The 18407-nt window shown below is 36.8% G+C and overlaps 4 protein-coding genes across 5 annotated transcripts; 1 reads left to right on the plus strand and 3 right to left on the minus strand.

Moving 5' to 3' along the window:
* The first annotated feature begins 418 nt into the window (after positions 1–418).
* Positions 419–2238, plus strand: LOC110921883 (protein NUCLEAR FUSION DEFECTIVE 6, mitochondrial). 2 transcript variants are annotated; one of them, XM_022166206.2, is made up of 3 exons: positions 419–628; positions 701–825; positions 2003–2238. In XM_022166206.2, the coding sequence occupies exons 1-3, from the start codon at positions 492–494 to the stop codon at positions 2008–2010; spliced, it is 270 nt and encodes an 89-aa protein (XP_022021898.1). In that variant the 5' UTR covers positions 419–491; the 3' UTR covers positions 2011–2238. The 2 variants fall into 2 exon arrangements, with proteins under 2 accessions (XP_022021898.1, XP_022021897.1); XM_022166205.2 differs by lacking the exon at positions 2003–2238 and adding an exon at positions 1513–1568 and having other exon boundaries at positions 427–628.
* A 26-nt stretch (positions 2239–2264) lies between these two features.
* Positions 2265–4306, minus strand: LOC110921882 (reticulon-like protein B17). The gene is made up of 8 exons (XM_022166203.2): positions 3723–4306; positions 3467–3623; positions 3308–3382; positions 3072–3213; positions 2926–2995; positions 2762–2827; positions 2554–2676; positions 2265–2474 (listed from the first exon to the last, which is right to left on the minus strand). The coding sequence occupies exons 1-8, from the start codon at positions 4168–4170 to the stop codon at positions 2347–2349; spliced, it is 1209 nt and encodes a 402-aa protein (XP_022021895.1). The 5' UTR covers positions 4171–4306; the 3' UTR covers positions 2265–2346.
* Positions 4307–7528: 3222 nt separating this feature from the next.
* LOC110923149 lies at positions 7529–9852 on the minus strand. The gene is made up of 2 exons (XM_022167325.2): positions 9687–9852; positions 7529–8082 (listed from the first exon to the last, which is right to left on the minus strand). The coding sequence occupies exons 1-2, from the start codon at positions 9850–9852 to the stop codon at positions 7529–7531; spliced, it is 720 nt and encodes a 239-aa protein (XP_022023017.1).
* A 196-nt stretch (positions 9853–10048) lies between these two features.
* LOC110922226 (nicotianamine aminotransferase 1) lies at positions 10049–13406 on the minus strand. The gene is made up of 7 exons (XM_022166533.2): positions 13058–13406; positions 11624–11963; positions 11323–11541; positions 11196–11255; positions 10803–10958; positions 10625–10718; positions 10049–10421 (listed from the first exon to the last, which is right to left on the minus strand). The coding sequence occupies exons 1-7, from the start codon at positions 13321–13323 to the stop codon at positions 10303–10305; spliced, it is 1254 nt and encodes a 417-aa protein (XP_022022225.1). The 5' UTR covers positions 13324–13406; the 3' UTR covers positions 10049–10302.
* Between the last annotated feature and the right edge of the window lie 5001 nt (positions 13407–18407).

Here is an 18407-nt window from a genome sequence, read left to right on the forward strand (position 1 = left end):
TGTCGAGATTAGAGGAGAATTTATGGGCAAGATTAGGGCTAATTACTAAACGTAGGTTACCTTTAGCAGCTAATTTTTCTATTAATCTCTATATGTTTTGCAAAAGGGCATCCGCTTCATAGTCCGCTTAGGGTCTACAAAAATGTTGGAACGGCTCTGTTCACATGCGAGGCTCGAGTTCGAGCTCGATAAATAAACAAGCTTTATTTTAGGCCCAAACTCGGCTCGGACTCAATAAAGCTCAACTCTTTTTGAGCCTTTTCTCGAGCTGATCTTGAGTAGCTCGCAAGCAGCTCGACTTGTTTGAGATTGATGCAATATGGGTAACTTGAATACTTTGGGTTGTGACCCTTATATCATCAGGTGGTACACTTGCACATTTCCTAAAGTATAGGGTGTCAAGAATAAACAACACAATTTCTGTACAAAGGGGTTTACAGTTTACACTCTCCGCCGATCCAATTCAAAAAAATCCAGTATAAAGCATCAAAATGGCCGGTGGTGCTGCCGTCAGGTCGTTTCTCCGATCATCTTCCGTCCGTAGCGCGGCCGCCAAACTCTCCACAGCCGCCAAAACCCCAACTTTTCGATCTTCAGCCCCCAAACCTCTTCCTCATCGCATCTTCAGGTATAACAGAAACAACACAACCATACACCTGTAAATGTCAACCTCTTTAATTAATTGATGGTTAATTTGAAGGTGTCCAGTTGAATTGAGCGTCTGTTTACAAGCCGTGCAACCGTTTCATACTGTTACTGCATCGGCTTTGATTACTTCATCATCGTTCATTACCTCTTGCCGCAGCTACGGTTGTCTCCCTGAAGGTAATTAAGACTGCACTTTTTTTAGTTTTATGTTTGCTTATTTATTTATGATTCTGTGGAGTTTGGATATTAGGATGTAAGTGTTTAATGAAATATTAATTTCCAAGAAGTGATTTGGAGCCCTTAGGTTATTGATTTTGAAGTGGCTTTGTAATAAGTTTTGAGTTTGCTCATTTTTAGCAAATGTTAATATATTGTCTACTGAGATAGTGATATGAAGATCTTAATATCTTATTCACATTGTGGATAAATTGTTTCATGGAACATTACATATCTAGATTCTCGAAGTAAAGACTTGATGTTTTTCCCAATCCAAAGCTTGTAGGCTTTCTAGCCGATAGCATAACTCAAGAGGACACACAATTGTTCCATGTCTCATTTTCTCTATTTCTTAAGTGTAGAAACATTACTTAGGCAATCAAATGATCTGATGTGTTCAGTGTTCATACGTAGGCTAGTGATCACTACTGCTTGCAACGACAGTGGATATGCTTTTCGGATATGTATTATTTTGCTTTATCTACAAAAAGTGGATACACTCTGTTGATGAAAGATTTTGAAAACGTAATGGAGCTTTAGCTGTATCATTTAGAACATGATATACTCTCATTGATACAACTAAGCTCCATTACATTTTCCGAATTTTTGTTCTATTTTTTCCAAATCTCACTAGTCCTGCTGTTATAGACTGCAGTTTCTGCATGGACTTTAACCGACTATTTTACTAGGTAAACAATTGCCAAACTGTAATGTTTTTCCATCGCCTTAAGAAGAACAACAACCTATCTTGGACATGCTCCAATCTTCATTAACAAATCGTATATTTTTCTTTGTAGACAAATCAATGAGAGTAGCATGCCTTTAACAACATACCGAGATGATCTAATGTGCCACCATATTCTCAAGCCTAAAGTGAATCTAAAAATTGGACCTTTTAAATTTTAACAATAAGAAAATGTGACTTTTTATTTTCTTTCATGCAAACAATTCATAATTAATTTTTTGTTGTGTATCTTTTTTAGTTGATAAAAATCTCTGTGTCTATAATCTCTTTTGCCGTCTCATGTTTAAGTAAACTTTGTTGGAAACTTAATCATGTACTTGATTATATTTTGTTTTGCTTCAAAGCAATCTTTTGTTAAATATATCTCACAATCTGCTACTTGACTTTGTATAGGTTCATAAAGATATCATTCTTCGGTTAGCCTGCAGGCTGCAACAACTAGAATCCGAAGGAGCACAAGGATGTAGTGGATTTGTTATTTTGAAGATGTATTTATTTTAAACCAAATGTTTAAATAACATCTCAATCTGATGTATGATTTTTACTAATCGGTTTTTAACTTTTTATACATAAATCAAACCGGTTGCCAAAAATGATGGTTACAGGCAACAAGTTATGCTTGGGTGCCATGGTGAGATATATTCGGTTGTCATGGTTTGAAAGATAAAACGATTCATTTTATTATATAAGCTATATTGCATTTTACATAGGATACAAAATAGTCACTACTAATATCTCTAGTCTACTTTCACACTTTCAACCAAAGTCAACGTCTTCTTCACCTGCTGTTGACCTTCCTCCTCAACTTCCTCTGTCCATGTCAACTGTTGTCTATACCATCGAAAGATCACCAAACATATGAACGCTGCACACAAACCAGACCCAATTGGTGCCATTCTTTTCTAATTTCAAATCATTTATCGTTTACAAATAAGAAAATTTACCTGCAAAAATGCGGGTTTTAATTGAAGTTAGATTCCAAAAGGCTGTCACAGCTGATCCTGCAACTATTTTCTTATGAGAGCAACCTCCCCATGCTTCCAGTATCCTTGCTTTCATGTTTTCACCTGTTTCATTTAGACTATAAATGTTTTTGTTTTTTTTTAAAACATCATCTAGATTCAAATAGCTTCTATTAATTCATCATCTCACCTTTCTTGCATATTTGGACCGAGTACATCGAATACAGTTTTGGGCCCGTGAAGCCAATAAAGAACCCTAAAAGATGCAAACACAAACCGTAAGCGTCCACCAATGATAAACCACGTGCTATATATCGGGTCGAAAACCAAAACCCATGTCTAAATTTATCTTACCAAGTGCACAAAGCCTCTTAAATGTTACAATATGCCCATATTCGTATCCAATAAGCAACCATGGTGCCACCTGAAAACATACCATATGTTTATAGCAATGCAAAGTGTAAACTGAGGTGAAATAGTAAACATGGATTTGAATTTACTTTAAGGGTCATAGATGGTTCCCCTGAAAACAGTTCTCCCGCTTTCGAAATCGCAAAATTTACCGCAGGAAGTACAACTCTAGCGGCTCTCAAAACGTCGTCTTCTTTAAGCTTAACTTCTCTATTGGTTCTAATACCATTTCTGCAAGTTTGTGATCCCACAGCAAGTTAAACAAGACCAACCCTAAATGGGCACTAACATTACAATATTTCGACAAACAATCTATCTGTCTGACCTTTGAGCAACCATATTGGAGAAGAATGAAACACCCAAACACAAAAGACCCAATTGAGAGATTAAAGAAAGCATGCTGAAAACAAAGATCAAACCCACTTAAATAACATTGGTGCACAGAGGTAATGGCAATTTAGTAAAAACAAAAACTTGGACTTACCTAAAGCTAACACCTGTTGTAAAACAGGATGATATGAAACAAAGGGAACCAAAACCAAACCAAAGTGTTGATTTTGCTACATCATTCCACATTATCAGATCATTAACAACCAATCCGATTCGATCGAGATCACACCCATAAACATCATTATTTCCTTCTGCAAGTGCAAACCACAACACCATAAACATGAATAAAGAATTACCGAAAAAGAATTAAAAACCGAACGAAAACCGCAACAGATTCGATGAATTCTTACTTGGGGATTGAACAGAAGATGGAACAGAAGAACAAGAAGTAAGTTTCTCCTTCTTAGATCTCCCACTTTGTCTCCTTTTCTTAACCTTATTGTTATTCACAACAACCAAATCATCAACATAAACAAAATCTTTATCTCTATCGTCTCGAATCTCTTGCTCGAGTCGCCTCCTGGACCGTCTACTGTTTCTAGGCGAACCCACATTCGCATACCGGTTCTTGCACCGCCTACGAGCCAAATGCGGGTCAGATACCTCTTCGGATATTATATCAATGATTCGGGGTTTTGATCGTTTAGTAGGGGAAGGAGAGAGAGTGTTGGTGGGGGAGTATGAGACTAGATCAAGAGAGAGAGTTGGTAATGGTTCTTGAGTACTGGTTCGAGCCAGGCGGGATGCGGATTTGGTTCGGGTTCGAGGTTCTGATCGGTGTGGTGAATGTGAATCCATTGATTAGTTGAATAGTTGAAGAGGGAAGGGTTTGGGGGTATAGTATAAAAGGGTTGTTGCAGGTAGCCGTTGGGAGAAATTTGTTTGTGATGAGAAGAAGGGTGGGGAAGAATATGATGGGGTTTTGGAGTTTGTGCTGCTGGATCTGTTAACGGTAAGAAGCCTTTTGACAAAAGGTGACAGATTTTGTGGTTGAGCGTAGTGGGGTAAATGTGTCTCGTAGAGGGATGAGTGTTTGGTACGTGGTACCGGACCGGTCCTGTACTGGTACCGGTACCGAATTTTTTTGGTACCGGTACTTACTTTTTAGAATTTTCGGTATCGGTATCGGGAAAATACCGAATTTAACATTCAAATACCGGTACCGAATATTTCGATACCAGTACCCAGTTTTGACAAATTTCGGTACCGGTATTCTCGGTACAGGTACCGGTTCGGTACGATACCGGTACTACGCTCATCCCTAGTCTCGTATGTAAATTATTATAATTCACATAAATTTTGTTTTAAATTGGCAGGTAAAAAAACATAAGTTTTATCTTAAACTAGTGAAATCCATTTGCGTGTTACTACGGAAATTCAGTCGGTATCGATTCAGTTTATTATGGTATCAGTATGATATGATATCGACACTAGTATAGCAACCGAAACCATAAAACGAAAATCTATAACAGTTCGGATAGTACCGCTATAGTTGGTATTCGATCAAAATCAATTCGATTCGTCACAACACCGGTATTTACCGCTATAGTTTATTATGGTATTGTTATGCCTAGGGTTGTCTTGTCGGTGGTCGTTTTTTTTCTTTTCTAACAACCCATTGTTTGAGATCGTCTTTTCCCTTCGCGCATATACCTTGGCCGCTTCGATAACACCGCTCCATGTTTTTGGCATACCATCTCGTCTATTTAGGCATTGTAACAGGTTATCGGATCTGGCACCTTGAATAAATCCCAACTTCATTAGGGTGAGTGGGGCACTCCCCTAAGAGGGGAGTCCCCTCTCTTACGCACACCCAATCAGATTATGCCACGTCAACTCCCCTCTTAAACTCCACTCACACCTCAATTTGATGGTGGCACTCCCCTCTAGGTGACTTGTTTTTTTTATTAAAAAAAAAATTCATTGGTTGGTTGAATGGGGGCCCACCTTCTCTCTCCTCCACTCTTCGGTGCCTATCCCCCGAATTTGGTCCCCGATTTTGGTCGCCGATTGAATGGCGGCACCACCCCTCTTCGGTGGATTTGGTCCCCGCATGGGGTCACCGAGGGTGCCCCCCTCACCCTTATGTCCTCCGTGACACCGCCTATTTGAAGTGCCTCTTGAATATAATGTGTGATATAGTTATCCATGGATTCGTTATCCTTGCGCCTTATGTACATTATATCTCCGATATCTTTAGTGCAGTGGCGGACTTAGAGTGTAAATAGGGTTAGCACGGGCTACCCCTCAACCCCGTCTTCGTAGTGTAAAAATACCCCTCAACTCCGTTTCTGTTATATAAAGGATACCCCTGATCCTAAAAAAAAATTAGGATACCCCTAACTTTTTGGGCTAGTTCCGCCACTGCTTTAGTGTGTCTTCTTTGCTGGCTAAAGTGTAACTTGAATTTATCCAAGAGATCTTTAAGTCATCAATCTCGCCTGCTGGTAAGCTATCGAACCACAAGCGTGCTGGTCCCATTAATGTTTGAACAAACATGTGGCACCACGCAGGGAGATTCCAGCGCATGATCTTTCCCGCAGTCAGGAAAACGCTCAGGGGATCGTCTGGATCAGAGCTGTGAACATAGTCTTGACTGTCGAAGGCATTTGGTTTTTTAGTGAAATCGTCCTGCGCTATGCGTGGCGTGAATTTTGACTTTTCGATGAACACATCTGGCTTATAAGGCTGCGAAAAATCCTTCGATCCATCAAGGACTGATGGATCCACTTGATGACGAATTTCATGGTTTACTTCTGTTCGTTGTGCACTCCTTGTTGGAGGTGTGGCTTCATTGAAATTGAGTTGGGTGCACAAGCCAGAGAGCCTATACTCCCTTGCCCATTGCTCAAATACGGCAAACATCCTTTTTTGCACTTATTGTGATAAGCCCTATGCATAGGACGGGCAAACGGTGTTGCTCCCATTGGTTGATTGTTGGTATGCGAGCTAGTGGGGCTCCTTGAGACAAGGAATCGTGTAATGATGTAATGGATGACGTGTAAATGGCGTGAAAGAGGGAGTTTGTGATACGACGTAGCGAACTGATATCCTAAAGTAATAAATGGCGTGAAAGAGGGAGTTTGTGATACTCCTTGAGACAAGGAATCGTGTAATGATGTAATGGATGACGTGTAAACCCTTCTATTTATAGTGAACTTGGTTAGGTGTCGCTTTCCCCAAGTGTGGTGGTCCTCATGCCCTTAACGGTTTGGGTGACACATATTATCATCTTATTGGTGGATAACATTCGGTGTAATGATGTGTATGTGTATGCTGGCGTCACCTTTACTCTGATTGGTGGAAAAGGCATCTACATTCAATGTGGGCATGGGCATCGGATTGCGTCTACTCGGCTCCATTGTAGGGTGGTATGATATGTTATCCTGACGAATCTTCTACCGCCACGTGCCTTGGCATACGATTTGATACATTCCTCTAAATTACACAACCATGAATGTATACATATACGTGATAAGGTGCAATATTTAATTAAAAGTGATGATAACACGCGCGCGCGCACACAAATATGTGTATGTATGTTATAATCACTTTAGATTACCGTTTGTTGCATCTTGTATTTAGTTTTGGTTGTAGGACTTGTGTATTTCCATCTTTTACTATATCCATTCACCAGATATTTGGCTCACTCATATTTGAATTCGATCAAGACAAGCATTCTTAATTCGTAAGGAACAATCAATCCGACAAAATGTCTAAACATAAGTAATAGAAAGTTAGTTATTACTTAAAATCTAACAAAGCACTGATCACTAGTCTTTGTAGTCTTTTAAATATTGTACCTTTGTAACAACTAGAATATTTTAGTTAATTAGGTTAAAGTTATTACTTAGAGCGTTAGTATTTATTAGTGTTATGTTTATATACGCCAACACCTTTTTTGTATACGACTATTGTTCTTTTATTAATCAAAATTAGTTTGTGGGTTAAACCTTTACATAATTAAAAGGTGGTTGGTGTGTACATTTTACACACATGAACATAAACCACAAAACAAAAGCCGAATATATAAATGCTTACAATCACTAACGAAAAATTGACAAGCTCAAGTTTTTCTTCATGAAATTTAACAAAATTAGGAAATTAACCAATGCATGAGACAACATTGTAGGAAACCGGGTAGAGAAAGGATATCCTACAACCCGAATTTCTGGAACAACGACGTAGCACAAATGACGACAACAGAATAGATGCACGAATCCATGAACAAAGCACTTAAACCGGCTTTGAACAACATACCCCACTCGAACGGCGAACCCATATTATCTGGCAAATCCGCCTCCTCCCTTGGGTTGTTTAGCTCTTTCTGGATCAACATCATAGCATCCAAAAGAAGAGGTCCAACAGTAATGCTGACATTGATGAATAAAAGTAGAACAAGTGGCCTGGATAGTATGATGCTTCTTATAATGTAGCTGCCTAGAATAGGGAACCCGAGATATGATAGCAATGCAACGATTCCAGCGAAAAAGGAACACTTGCGTCGCGTATCCTGTGAGGCTAAAATGGCGGGTTGTAACTGACTTGGGCTCACAGTTTTGTACAGATAGATTTTCATTTTCGAACTTGAATCATGTTTTGATTTCGGGGGACATGATCGGTTCTCACTAGGAGCTTCAATTTTAGTTGATTCGGATTTGCGTGAAACCGGTTGAACCTTGCTTCCTCCAATTTCAGACATGTTTTCGTCTGCAATGTTTATGAAATAGTTTCTTTAAATCGTTATAAGGCATCTCCAAACGTTTTTAAATAGCACAATGTTATTTTAATTGTATACAACATAGAAATTATTAAAAAACTTTTAGTTGTAATAGTTTTGTAATTATAATGTGTTAGATATTCATAGAAAGTAATGCTAAAGTGTTGGGTCAGCCCAAAGTATAAAGTTTCATGTTATGACGTCAACCCATTTCCATAAGTTGTGAGTTTTCCAACTCTAGGCCAAATTATATATTCATTCGGGAATGTGTAATAATTAACGGGCTTCAGGGGCAACTATTTTTTGGGCTTAAAGCAGATTCTACAATCGGGCCTCTTTTGCAAAATAAAAACAAATAATATAGTTTTTAGCTTAGAAATGTAACATATGAGAATACGATGATACGCATTTTTTGTATATGAACAAGTTTTATGGAGAAGAAAACCTTTATTAGTATACTGATTATTTGTTCTCCTTATCAAAATCTAAAAATCAAACGAAGTTAAGCACTACAGAAATTGGGTGGCTCTAGTTTTAGCTTATATTTTTGTACAGTCAAGCCGCTCCTTAAGGATAGAAGGAACCTTTAGAATTTGAAATAAACACCTTGGAGCATAATCAAAATGCCAATTCAAACTCAGTAGTAAGGGACCAAATACAGAAACCATATCCTGCTACACAAAAAGAAACACTCCAAATGCTAAGCAGTTAATCGGTAATAAGAAAATGTATTTGAATTCTCTTAAGGTGTCAATGATCTCAACTAATATGAAATAATAATATTAGGCCACTTTATGCTATGCGTTTAACTGTTTTGAAGTCATAACATTGCATAGTGGTAAATGTTTACGCATTCCCATTAGCATAATCCGCAACACGTTTGAAGGTTATATGCCGCTCTATGTGTACTACAAAAACCTTAAATACAACACATAAAACCAACCTTTGATGCCAATGAACCCGGAACAGAATTTGAAATAATTATCAAGTTTTAAGCATGTTTAATTGTACCTGTTGAGACCCACCTGATAAAACTTTCTTTAGGAAGTGTTGTTACCTCTTCTCTAAAAAAAATTATTAATCATTGTCACAGTATCTATCTGTGTATGTATATATAGGAGCACTTTCATTTGATAACTAATTGTATGTTAGGGATGATCAAATGGTACCAGTACCAGTACCGATTTTTCTCAAATCAAAATATTTTTGATACCGACTTTTTTTTACGTTTTCAGTACCGGTTCGGTACGGTACCTATTCGACACCGGTATTTATCTTCAAATACCGGTACCGAGCTTTGAAAAGTGTCACGGCAACATGATATATTTGTACGTATGTCCTACGTACAAATACAAGTTCTGAACATATTCTAATGCCCACACTTCTATGGTAGATGATTATCTGGTTTGTATATATTTTGCGTACAATATACCGATCCAATGCAACAAAACTAAGAGGTTCCAAGAATATCAAAAACAAATAAAAAATCAACCACAATTGAAATCTTACGTGACATCATAAGAATTCAATTATAGTTGTTGATCAGGAGAGAACAAAAACAGATCAATATAAAGACGGATTGCAAGAAACATACCGGTAAGAGAGGCATTAGAAGAGTGTAGGGACGAAGCTTCTGCAGATGTAGGAGGAGGGTTCGGGGCCCGGCCGCCAGTGATTAGAGCCAAACGGTCAGATCCCTTCTCAGCGATTCTTCGGCGCCGAGCGGTTGCGTCGTTGGTGTGGCCACCCTCACTCGCCATCTCCCACAAAATTCTTGTTTCTTGCAATATTGTTTCTTTCAGCTGAATCTTTAGTATGCACAATTTAATGATAAAACTAAAGTAATAAGTCTATTATATACATTACGGACATTATGAGACTAAAACTTGCATTGTAAATTAGAAGGGAGACATAATTATATAGAATGTTAGATAATATTAATCCTAGTTTATGTAATACGAAAACACAGTTTGTTATATTTATTATAATAATATAATACAAGACAAAAAAGATTTGACAGGCAAGACGTCTATTTGTATAAGGTTAGTTAAAGAATACAAGTATATATATCTACTGTTGTTGACATCTTTAAGGAAGATACACACGGTTTCACTAATCGGTTAATATTCTTCTCATGTGCGATATTCATCCTTCGTGTCCATGTTGTCGGGACAATATAAACACAATATCTTGAAATTAACAGAACAATTCTAGCACTTGCTTGCATGCCTCAGGCAAAATGCTTTAATCCTTGCAAGCCCGTCTTCAAGAGCAGATGGCTCAATTCCAAATGTGACGCGTACCCAATTCTCCATTCTCAATACAAACCCTGCAAAATATCATCAACTCTTACTCGACGTACAGTTAAAACCGCATTCAACACTTCTAATAGACATCTCTATCGAAATGAGGCCGACTTTGACTTTAAAAGTCATATGAATTAGCTTTTGTTATGAGTGAGATTTTACTACGTTTGTTTGTTTATTTGTGGTTAGCTTTTGAAATATCTCTTTCAAAACACAACTAGCTTACCTGGCAAAAGGATGACAGACTCCTCTTTAGCAAGTTTCGAGCAAAACTCCATGTCATCGTTTATGCCTTGCAGTCGTGACATGTCTAACTTTACCTGTAATAATAAACATTTTTCAACGTCGACCATCAACACGGTTAAAATTCAGAATTAAAAACTTCCGACAAAAATCTAGCATACCATAAAAAAGAGTGATCCTTGAGGCCTTTTTAGGCATGTAAAACACGGGATCTCCTTCAACCGTTCATAACACATATCAGCATCTTTTTTTAGTATGTTGATCGTCTTCACATAGAAATCATCTGTGGTTTTCTCAAGAATTTGCGGAAGGGCTGCCTGATACCATAAACACCAGGATTATAGTAACAATCCACTTAAGTGATGTTAGTATTAGTTTTAGATCAACTTAAAGGAAAACTGTTTATGCATAGATATCAAACTCAAAGAAACATAAAGAAAAACATGCGGCACATGTTTTATAATTTATACTCATAGCGTAAACATCATTGTATCACTAGAGAACATAATTGAGATGTTTCAAAAAATAAAATAAAATCCTTTTTAATCATATACCTGCATGAACGTTGCAGCATCCGAATTGGCGTTAAGAGACCTCTTGATGCACTCAACAATCTGAAAACAAAATACATATTTAAGATAATAAACATAGATAAAATTAGCAAATAAATAAAAGACCTACCCCTTGTTCTTCAAAAATACCATGAGGGTCACTTCTTGCTATCCAACCAACTCGCCATCCAGGAACCATCCATCTCTTCGATATAGACCCGAGGGTTAAAACAGGTGCGATATTACCAAACACCCCCATCGGCACGAATGGATTACTTCCAAAAGTCAAATGACCATATGCTTCATCTGCTATCACTAATATTCCCAGCCTTCTAGCAGTCTCAGCAATCTTTAAAAAAAAAAAAAAAAAAAAAATTACAAAGAAAAACAATAACACATAACTATATAATATAGTTTATATCTTTAACCACCTTTTTCAGATGATCTTGTGTGAATACATTGCCACAAGGATTCCCGGGATTGATAATGACCATAGCAACGGTGTTATCATCTGCCACTGCTTCAAGTCCATTTAAGTCTACCTCCCAGTCTTTTTCTTGAAGAAGGTCGAAATGGCGGACTTGAAGACGATTAATAACCGAAAGAGCTTCATATGCTGGATAACCAGGCTTAGGAAGTAATATATTTGCATCTGGACGTCTTAGCGCAGTTAATACGATTTCAATAGCTTGTTTGGCACCAGAGGTCACATAAACATCATCAGGTGATAGTTTATAAGGGAGGTTACAAGAGAGGTACTCAGCTACAGACCTGTTGTTACACCATAATAATTGATTATAGGGGTGTATGGGGAATAAAGACTTGTTCCTTTATTATATATTTTATGGATATGTTACATATGCACATCCAAAGAGGGTTATATATTAGATTTGTGTTATGCAATAACAAGTTTAACAAAAAAAAATAAAATAAAATAAAATAATGTGAGTTGGGAAATGCAGCAGAAATAAGCAAAGCAAATACTCTTGAAGAAAATTGATATAATATTGAATGTCAAAACTCTCTTTATAAGGGTAAATCCAAATATAGGCCAAACCAATTCAAACTAAAAAGTGACATGTTATAGCTTAAACCGGAGAACTCAACCCAACAGACTAGTCTGGTAGGTGAGAGACCTCATTTGGTGGTCTATAAACCCCCCATTTGTTACCCATACAACCGATGTGAGACAAGTCCCATAACTTGCAATGGTTTCAGTTCGTAATATAACTTCAAAATAATCGTGTAAAGTTGTAACCTTGTCAAATCAAATATTCACACGTTTTTGCATAGAAAATGAAATAAATTAAAATTGGGGAAAAACATTAAATTTGAAATCGTGGCTCCGAATTCGAGTGATGGAATTTGGGTCCGACAATTAAGACAAACTGCCTATGATGGCTTTTGCCACAGGATGTGGCGGATCGTTTAGACGTTTTGTCCATTACTTTTGGGATTTGGCCCGTAACTCGAGATGTAGTGCATGTATACCCTTTACTAGCCCTTTTGAATGTCCGGCTGGTCAGGTACGACTGTACGAGTCCACTAGCTCCAGGGGCGGATATACCTTGTAAGTTATAACAAGGGGTAGCGACCCCTTGACGCTCCAACGGTAGTGTAACATTTTTGAAAATTTGATGTTATTTCGATTTTGTTGCCCTGTAGAAGATCTTTTGACTATGGGAACAACTTCCTTCATTTTTAGAAACTAACAGATAAATCACATATCATAGCACTAATCATCTAGCTCAAACATATATACAACAACACTAGCTCAATTTATATAACTTTGATCAAATGATTGGATAAACATCACACTAATCATCCAAACAAATACATACCTAAATCAATACATACATACATACCTTCTTGCTTGTACAAGTCCACCTTTAGGTGCACAACCATTAAATTTAGCAGATGTTAAAGCATCAACTACTGCATCTTGTGCTACTTGAGGGGTTCGAAAGCATGGAAATATAGAAGGGTCTCCGATGCTGAGAGGTATAACTGGTCTTTCATCACTTAGATTGATGTTTGTCTTCACATCTGCAATCACACGAGCGATTGAGAATGAAGATGCAGTTTTTATATCACTATTTCCTTTCAACTTCCACTCTTTTCTTGTTTCCATGTTGATAATTGGTTTCAAAACAGATTTGCTATTATTGATTCATATGATGATCATATCCAAGGAATCTTTTCCTGTAATTTTCTACCACGTGTTGTTGAGTTTAATAGTATTTATTAAAAAATGTAGAAAAACATGGGTTATGTTAAACTGAAATACAAAAGTATTTATACTGCTGAATACTTTCCAGTTATGCAAATTGCAAAGTCACTATGTCGGCATGTGAACTTCATGTGATTATCACAAGAAGGCTGTAACATAGCCTGATGATGTGGCACTAGACATTTTAAACTCTACCAAATGCGTAAACTTAAATTAACTAAAGGAAAAAATATAAAAATATATTTTTTAAGGACAAATTTTATTCTTACACTATTTTTCTTTGATGCTCAACAAAGCCTAGCCAGTACACTCATAAGCAAAAGACCACTCATGCCCTCAATCGCAGACAGCGTTGGTGACCCGGTTCGTCACCATTTCCAGGGGGAATCCACCACACGAAGACCACTGTGGTAAAACTCCTAGCTAACGGCTCGCGTATGACGTTTTGTCACGAATGAGACTCCAACCAGCTCACTATAGTAAAACCCCTGACTCGCGTATGATATTTGATCAATCTTTATTATTATAAAATCGACAAACATTGGCTAAGCGAAACATTTGCTAAGCCGGCATTTTTTCCAACAAATTTGTTGGCTTAGCCTCCAAATTAGGTGGCGTTTGCTTATTTTGGTAATTTTAACTGGTCAAGTGATTATTTTAATAATTTTTGCTATTCCCTAAGTTATATAATAAAAGTAGGCGAATAGGAAATAAATAATCCCACATAATTCAATTTGGCCGATAATAATCTTAAGTCAGTTATTGGCCGATAATAATCCGAACTGATTAATTTTTTTTTGTAAGAGTTAATTACTGTTTTCGTCCATGTGGTTTGTCAAAAATCACTATTTCAGTCCATTAGTTTAAAAATTGCGATTTCAGTCTCTATGATTTCACTTTCGTAACAATTTCAGTTCCTGTGGTTTCATTTTCGTAACCATTTCAGTCCATGTGGTCTGTTAAGTATAGGGACTGAAATGGTTACGAGATGAACTGAAATGATTAAGAAAGTGAAACCACAGAGACTGAAATCGCAATTTTTAAACTAATGGACCGAAATAGTGATTTTTGACAAACCACAAGGACGAAAACAATAATTAACTTTTTTTTGTAAAATAGTCCGCCGTTAAAATAGCTTAACGGAGTTAAGTTTTTTTTTTCCGAATTACAAACCGATGTTTTAGGGCTTTTGATCAGAACGAGGATACGAGTCGATTGATGTACAACTTACCTCGAAATTGTGCTCGAAATGGCTTGATTTTTGTTAATTGGAAGTTTAAACACCCGAATTGAAGCACCGTTTTCGTGGGTTGTGGCAGTATTTCGAGGTAAGTTTTACATCAATCGACTCGTATCCTCGTTCTGATCAAAAGCCCTAAAACATCGGTTTGTAATTCAGAAAAAAAAAACTTAACTCCGTTAAGTTATTTTAACGGCGGACTATTTTACAAAAAAAATTGATCAGTTCGGATTATTATCTGCCAATAACTGACTTGGGATTATTATCAGCCAAATTGAGTTAGATGAGATTATTTATTTCCAATTTAGTATAAAAGTATTTCAATTCAATTTTTTGGCTGTTTTAAAGCAGTTAACGAAAGATTTTCAACCATAAATCAAATAAAATTAAAATTTGTATTGTTGATTATTTACAAATTATAATATAAAAATTTATGAAAACTATAAGCATAAAAAGCGATATGAATTTAGCAATACATAAAAAAAATTAACATGAGAAAAAACACCGTTTTTCTAAATTCTAAAACAACCGGCCCAACACCCGCAAATGACGAAGAATAAGACAAATATACAAAATGAATGGTTTTCTTGTTGTTGTTCGATGCGATGTTAGTGTTTGTTTTTTCTCTTTTTCTTTTCATAATGGAAGAGTTTAATATTATCTAGGTATTTTTTTTACCATCAAATAACCATAAATGAAAAGTACTAGCGGGATAATTCACCTTGGCAACGGGCTATCAGTTAGTGTTGATTCAGTTTATTAGAGCACTGGCACTTGATGTAACAACCGGAAGATACATGCACGTAAGGACTTGTGGAAAAAAATAACATTTTTGAAACTAATAAAATTGTCGTTTATTTAGTAAATCTGAAAGCAAAATTAAGATATGAATTTATAACAAAAAATTCAAGGAAAATTGGTTTTTAATAAACCAACCTTTGCCCCATTGGTAAATAATAATCCAACCTATAAAATTGGTATATAATAATCCTACCTATCAACATGTTGGTACTCAATGAACTTCCGTTAGTTTTTTTAACTGAAGTTAGTTTTTAAGTTTTATTTATTACACAAACAGTCCCTGTAGTTGTAATTTACTAGTTTTAACTATGAGTTAATAGCCAAAATGGTCCCTGAGGTTTGCTCTCTCTCCAAACACCCTTCTTTATCTTCTCTCTCTCTCATCTCTGTCGAACACCACCACCACCGCATCGCCACCACCACCACCGCCACAGCACCACCACCACCACCACCACCGCCGCCTCATCATCTCCGGTGATTCGTAGTTTACTGGAATAAAGAGTGTGCAAAGGAGTCGTGATTTTGTGAGGTTTAACTGAGAAATGAGAATCAATATGGTGCAATAAGTGATGACCTCAGATCTAGATGGTTGAGCTGTCAACTGCATTTCAGATAGTTGCAGCGCGCCACATTTGGTGAGATTGAGTTTAAATGGTTAACAGTTGTTCAGCTTCGAAGAGCTTATAATAACTTTCTTTTTTGGTCTTCACCTCTTTTGGTCTCAATTACTACTTTTGGGGCTTGTTATTTTATTGGGATTCCATTAAATGCTAGCAATGTTTTCACATTTGTGGCAACTTTACGATTGGTTCAAGATCCCATTAGAACCATCCCTGATGTTATTGGGGCATTTATTCAAGCAAAAGTAGCTTTTTCCAGAATCTTGAATTTTCTGGAAGCACCTGAGTTGGAGAGTGCTCATGTGAGACAGAAGGTGAGCAAGGATGGCTTGGATTACAATATTTTTATTGATTCGGCGAGTCTTTCATGGGATGGGAATCTGTTGAAGTCTACTTTACGGAACATTAATTTACGGGCTCGATTGGGTCAAAAGATAGCTATCTGTGGAGAGGTAGGATCGGGCAAGTCCACACTTTTGGCTGCAATTCTTGGAGAGGTTCCGATAATCGAAGGAGGAACTGTAAGTATTTTTTTTTATTTGCATATTATTTCTTGCATACTATTGGTTTCTAGTGTTTGAAAGACCTAGCTAGTTCTACTTATTATTATTTAGAAGTCAAATAATTAATTAAATATCGGGTGCAACAAAACTAATTATTAAAAAGTGGAGTAAAGTATACCTATATATCCATATTTTCCAAAAACTCAACGATTGCGGTGCTGTGGCGGTGGTGGCGTGGTAGTGGTGGTGGTGGTGGCGGTGGTGGTGGTGGCGGTGCGGTAGTGGTGGTGGTGGTGGTGCTGGTGCTGGTGCTTTGGCGGTGGTGGTGGTGGCGGTGCGGTGGTGGTGGTGGTGTTCGACAGAGATGAGAGAGAAAGAAGAGAAAGAAGGGTGTTTGGAGAGAGAGCAAACCTCAGGGACCATTTTGGCTATTAATTCATAGTTAAAACTAGTAAATTACAACTACAAGGACTGTTTGTGTAATAAATAAAACTTAAAAACTAACTTCAGTTAAAAAAGCTAATGGAAGTTCATTGAGTACCAACATGTTGATAGGTAAGATTATTATATACCAATTCTGTAGGTTGGATTATTATTTACCAATGGGGCAAAGGTTGGTTTATTAAAAACCAATTTTCCAAAATTCAAAGCTAAAAAATATAAACCTTTAGTTATCTAATAAAAGAAGAAAATTGGTGTGGTTCTAAAAAGTTTTCTTGGTTGATAAATAAGAATTATAAGAAAAGAACAAATCACACTTATTCATTGTTATAACACAATAAATCGAGTTTTTAAATAATAATTATCATTACTATAAATAATATTGCAACCATGAGTTCAAATGGAAAATGTTGAAATATGATATCATGAGTTGCCAATTATCTTGAGAAAAAAAAAACTACTTTTCAAAACCACCTGAGGTTAATGAAAGGATACACCACCTATTGCCTGCCTGATCCATCACGGGTCTCATGAAGTAAACTATGTCAACCATGATCATCTTTTTCATTTTTTAAGATTTTCTTACTTTTTCTTTAGACAAAAATAAATTAAAATAAATAAGGGGATAGTGGTTTGGGTTATGATCATACTCTTATGGTAGTGGTTTTGAATGGTTGAGGGTCATGGTAGTCCTGAGAGTGAGGGTTATGACCACACCCTATAGCCTAGGGATGAGTATGGTACCGGTATCGAAATTCCTCAAAACTGGGTACCGGTACTCAAAAAAATCGGTACTGAAAATTCGGTATCGATACCCAGTACCAAATGCTCATCCCTACTATACCTAAGGAAAAAATATTAAATGGGAAAACCATTTTAAGAAAAATGGAACACTTTGTAAGACCTTAACACGTTTAACCTTAAAACAACGCAGCGGAAATACGAGCCTTAAAATTTCTTTCTTTATTAATTACATTACTTACGTGAAGGCTCAATTACAAAAATGTCAAACATTTACTAGAAGGAATTTACAACATTCACGTTTAATTAACACTTCAAAGCGTTACATAATTCAAGCTTTGTGAGTGTTCATTCTGTACAATCCTTGCTCTTTGACTCGATCTACGGCCGCTTATCTTCATTAGTGATAGAGGAAATCCTTGTGGTTCCTGTGGACATCATACACAACTTAACCGTTAGTCATTGACATCACCATACAACATTATTCTATATAATTGAAAAGCGTATAACATTCCACAATATAAACTTGGATTCATTCGATTATCCTCTTAAATTCTTTGTCCAAGATCGGCTTCAATTCCTCATGAACCCAACGACCTCATACCTGCATTACATCCCAATCTCAAGGCACATCATTAG

This window comes from Helianthus annuus, chromosome 17 (assembly GCF_002127325.2).
Source record: "Helianthus annuus cultivar XRQ/B chromosome 17, HanXRQr2.0-SUNRISE, whole genome shotgun sequence".
NCBI lineage: Eukaryota > Viridiplantae > Streptophyta > Magnoliopsida > Asterales > Asteraceae > Helianthus > Helianthus annuus.

Excerpts from the sequence above, each read along its gene's own strand:
- LOC110921883 (XM_022166205.2), top strand. The coding sequence starts at position 492 with ATGGCCGGTGGTGCTGCCGTCAGGTCGTTTCTCCGATCATCTTCCGTC. Across the intron at positions 629-700 it reads CTTCCTCATCGCATCTTCAG|GTGTCCAGTTGAATTGAGCG; the intron begins GTATAACAGAAA and ends GTTAATTTGAAG. Across the intron at positions 826-1,512 it reads CTACGGTTGTCTCCCTGAAG|ACTGCAGTTTCTGCATGGAC; the intron begins GTAATTAAGACT and ends CTGCTGTTATAG.
- LOC110922226 (XM_022166533.2), bottom strand. The coding sequence starts at position 13,323 with ATGGAAACAAGAAAAGAGTGGAAGTTGAAAGGAAATAGTGATATAAAA. Across the intron at positions 11,964-13,057 it reads GGACTTGTACAAGCAAGAAG|GTCTGTAGCTGAGTACCTCT; the intron begins GTATGTATGTAT and ends GTGTAACAACAG. Across the intron at positions 11,256-11,322 it reads GTATTTTTGAAGAACAAGGG|ATTGTTGAGTGCATCAAGAG; the intron begins GTAGGTCTTTTA and ends TTTTGTTTTCAG.
- LOC110921882 (XM_022166203.2), bottom strand. The coding sequence starts at position 4,170 with ATGGATTCACATTCACCACACCGATCAGAACCTCGAACCCGAACCAAA. Across the intron at positions 2,996-3,071 it reads AACCATCTATGACCCTTAAA|GTGGCACCATGGTTGCTTAT; the intron begins GTAAATTCAAAT and ends GTATGTTTTCAG. Across the intron at positions 2,475-2,553 it reads TAAAACCCGCATTTTTGCAG|CGTTCATATGTTTGGTGATC; the intron begins GTAAATTTTCTT and ends GTTTGTGTGCAG.
- LOC110923149 (XM_022167325.2), bottom strand. The coding sequence starts at position 9,852 with ATGGCGAGTGAGGGTGGCCACACCAACGACGCAACCGCTCGGCGCCGA. Across the intron at positions 8,083-9,686 it reads TTCTAATGCCTCTCTTACCG|ACGAAAACATGTCTGAAATT; the intron begins GTATGTTTCTTG and ends TAAACATTGCAG.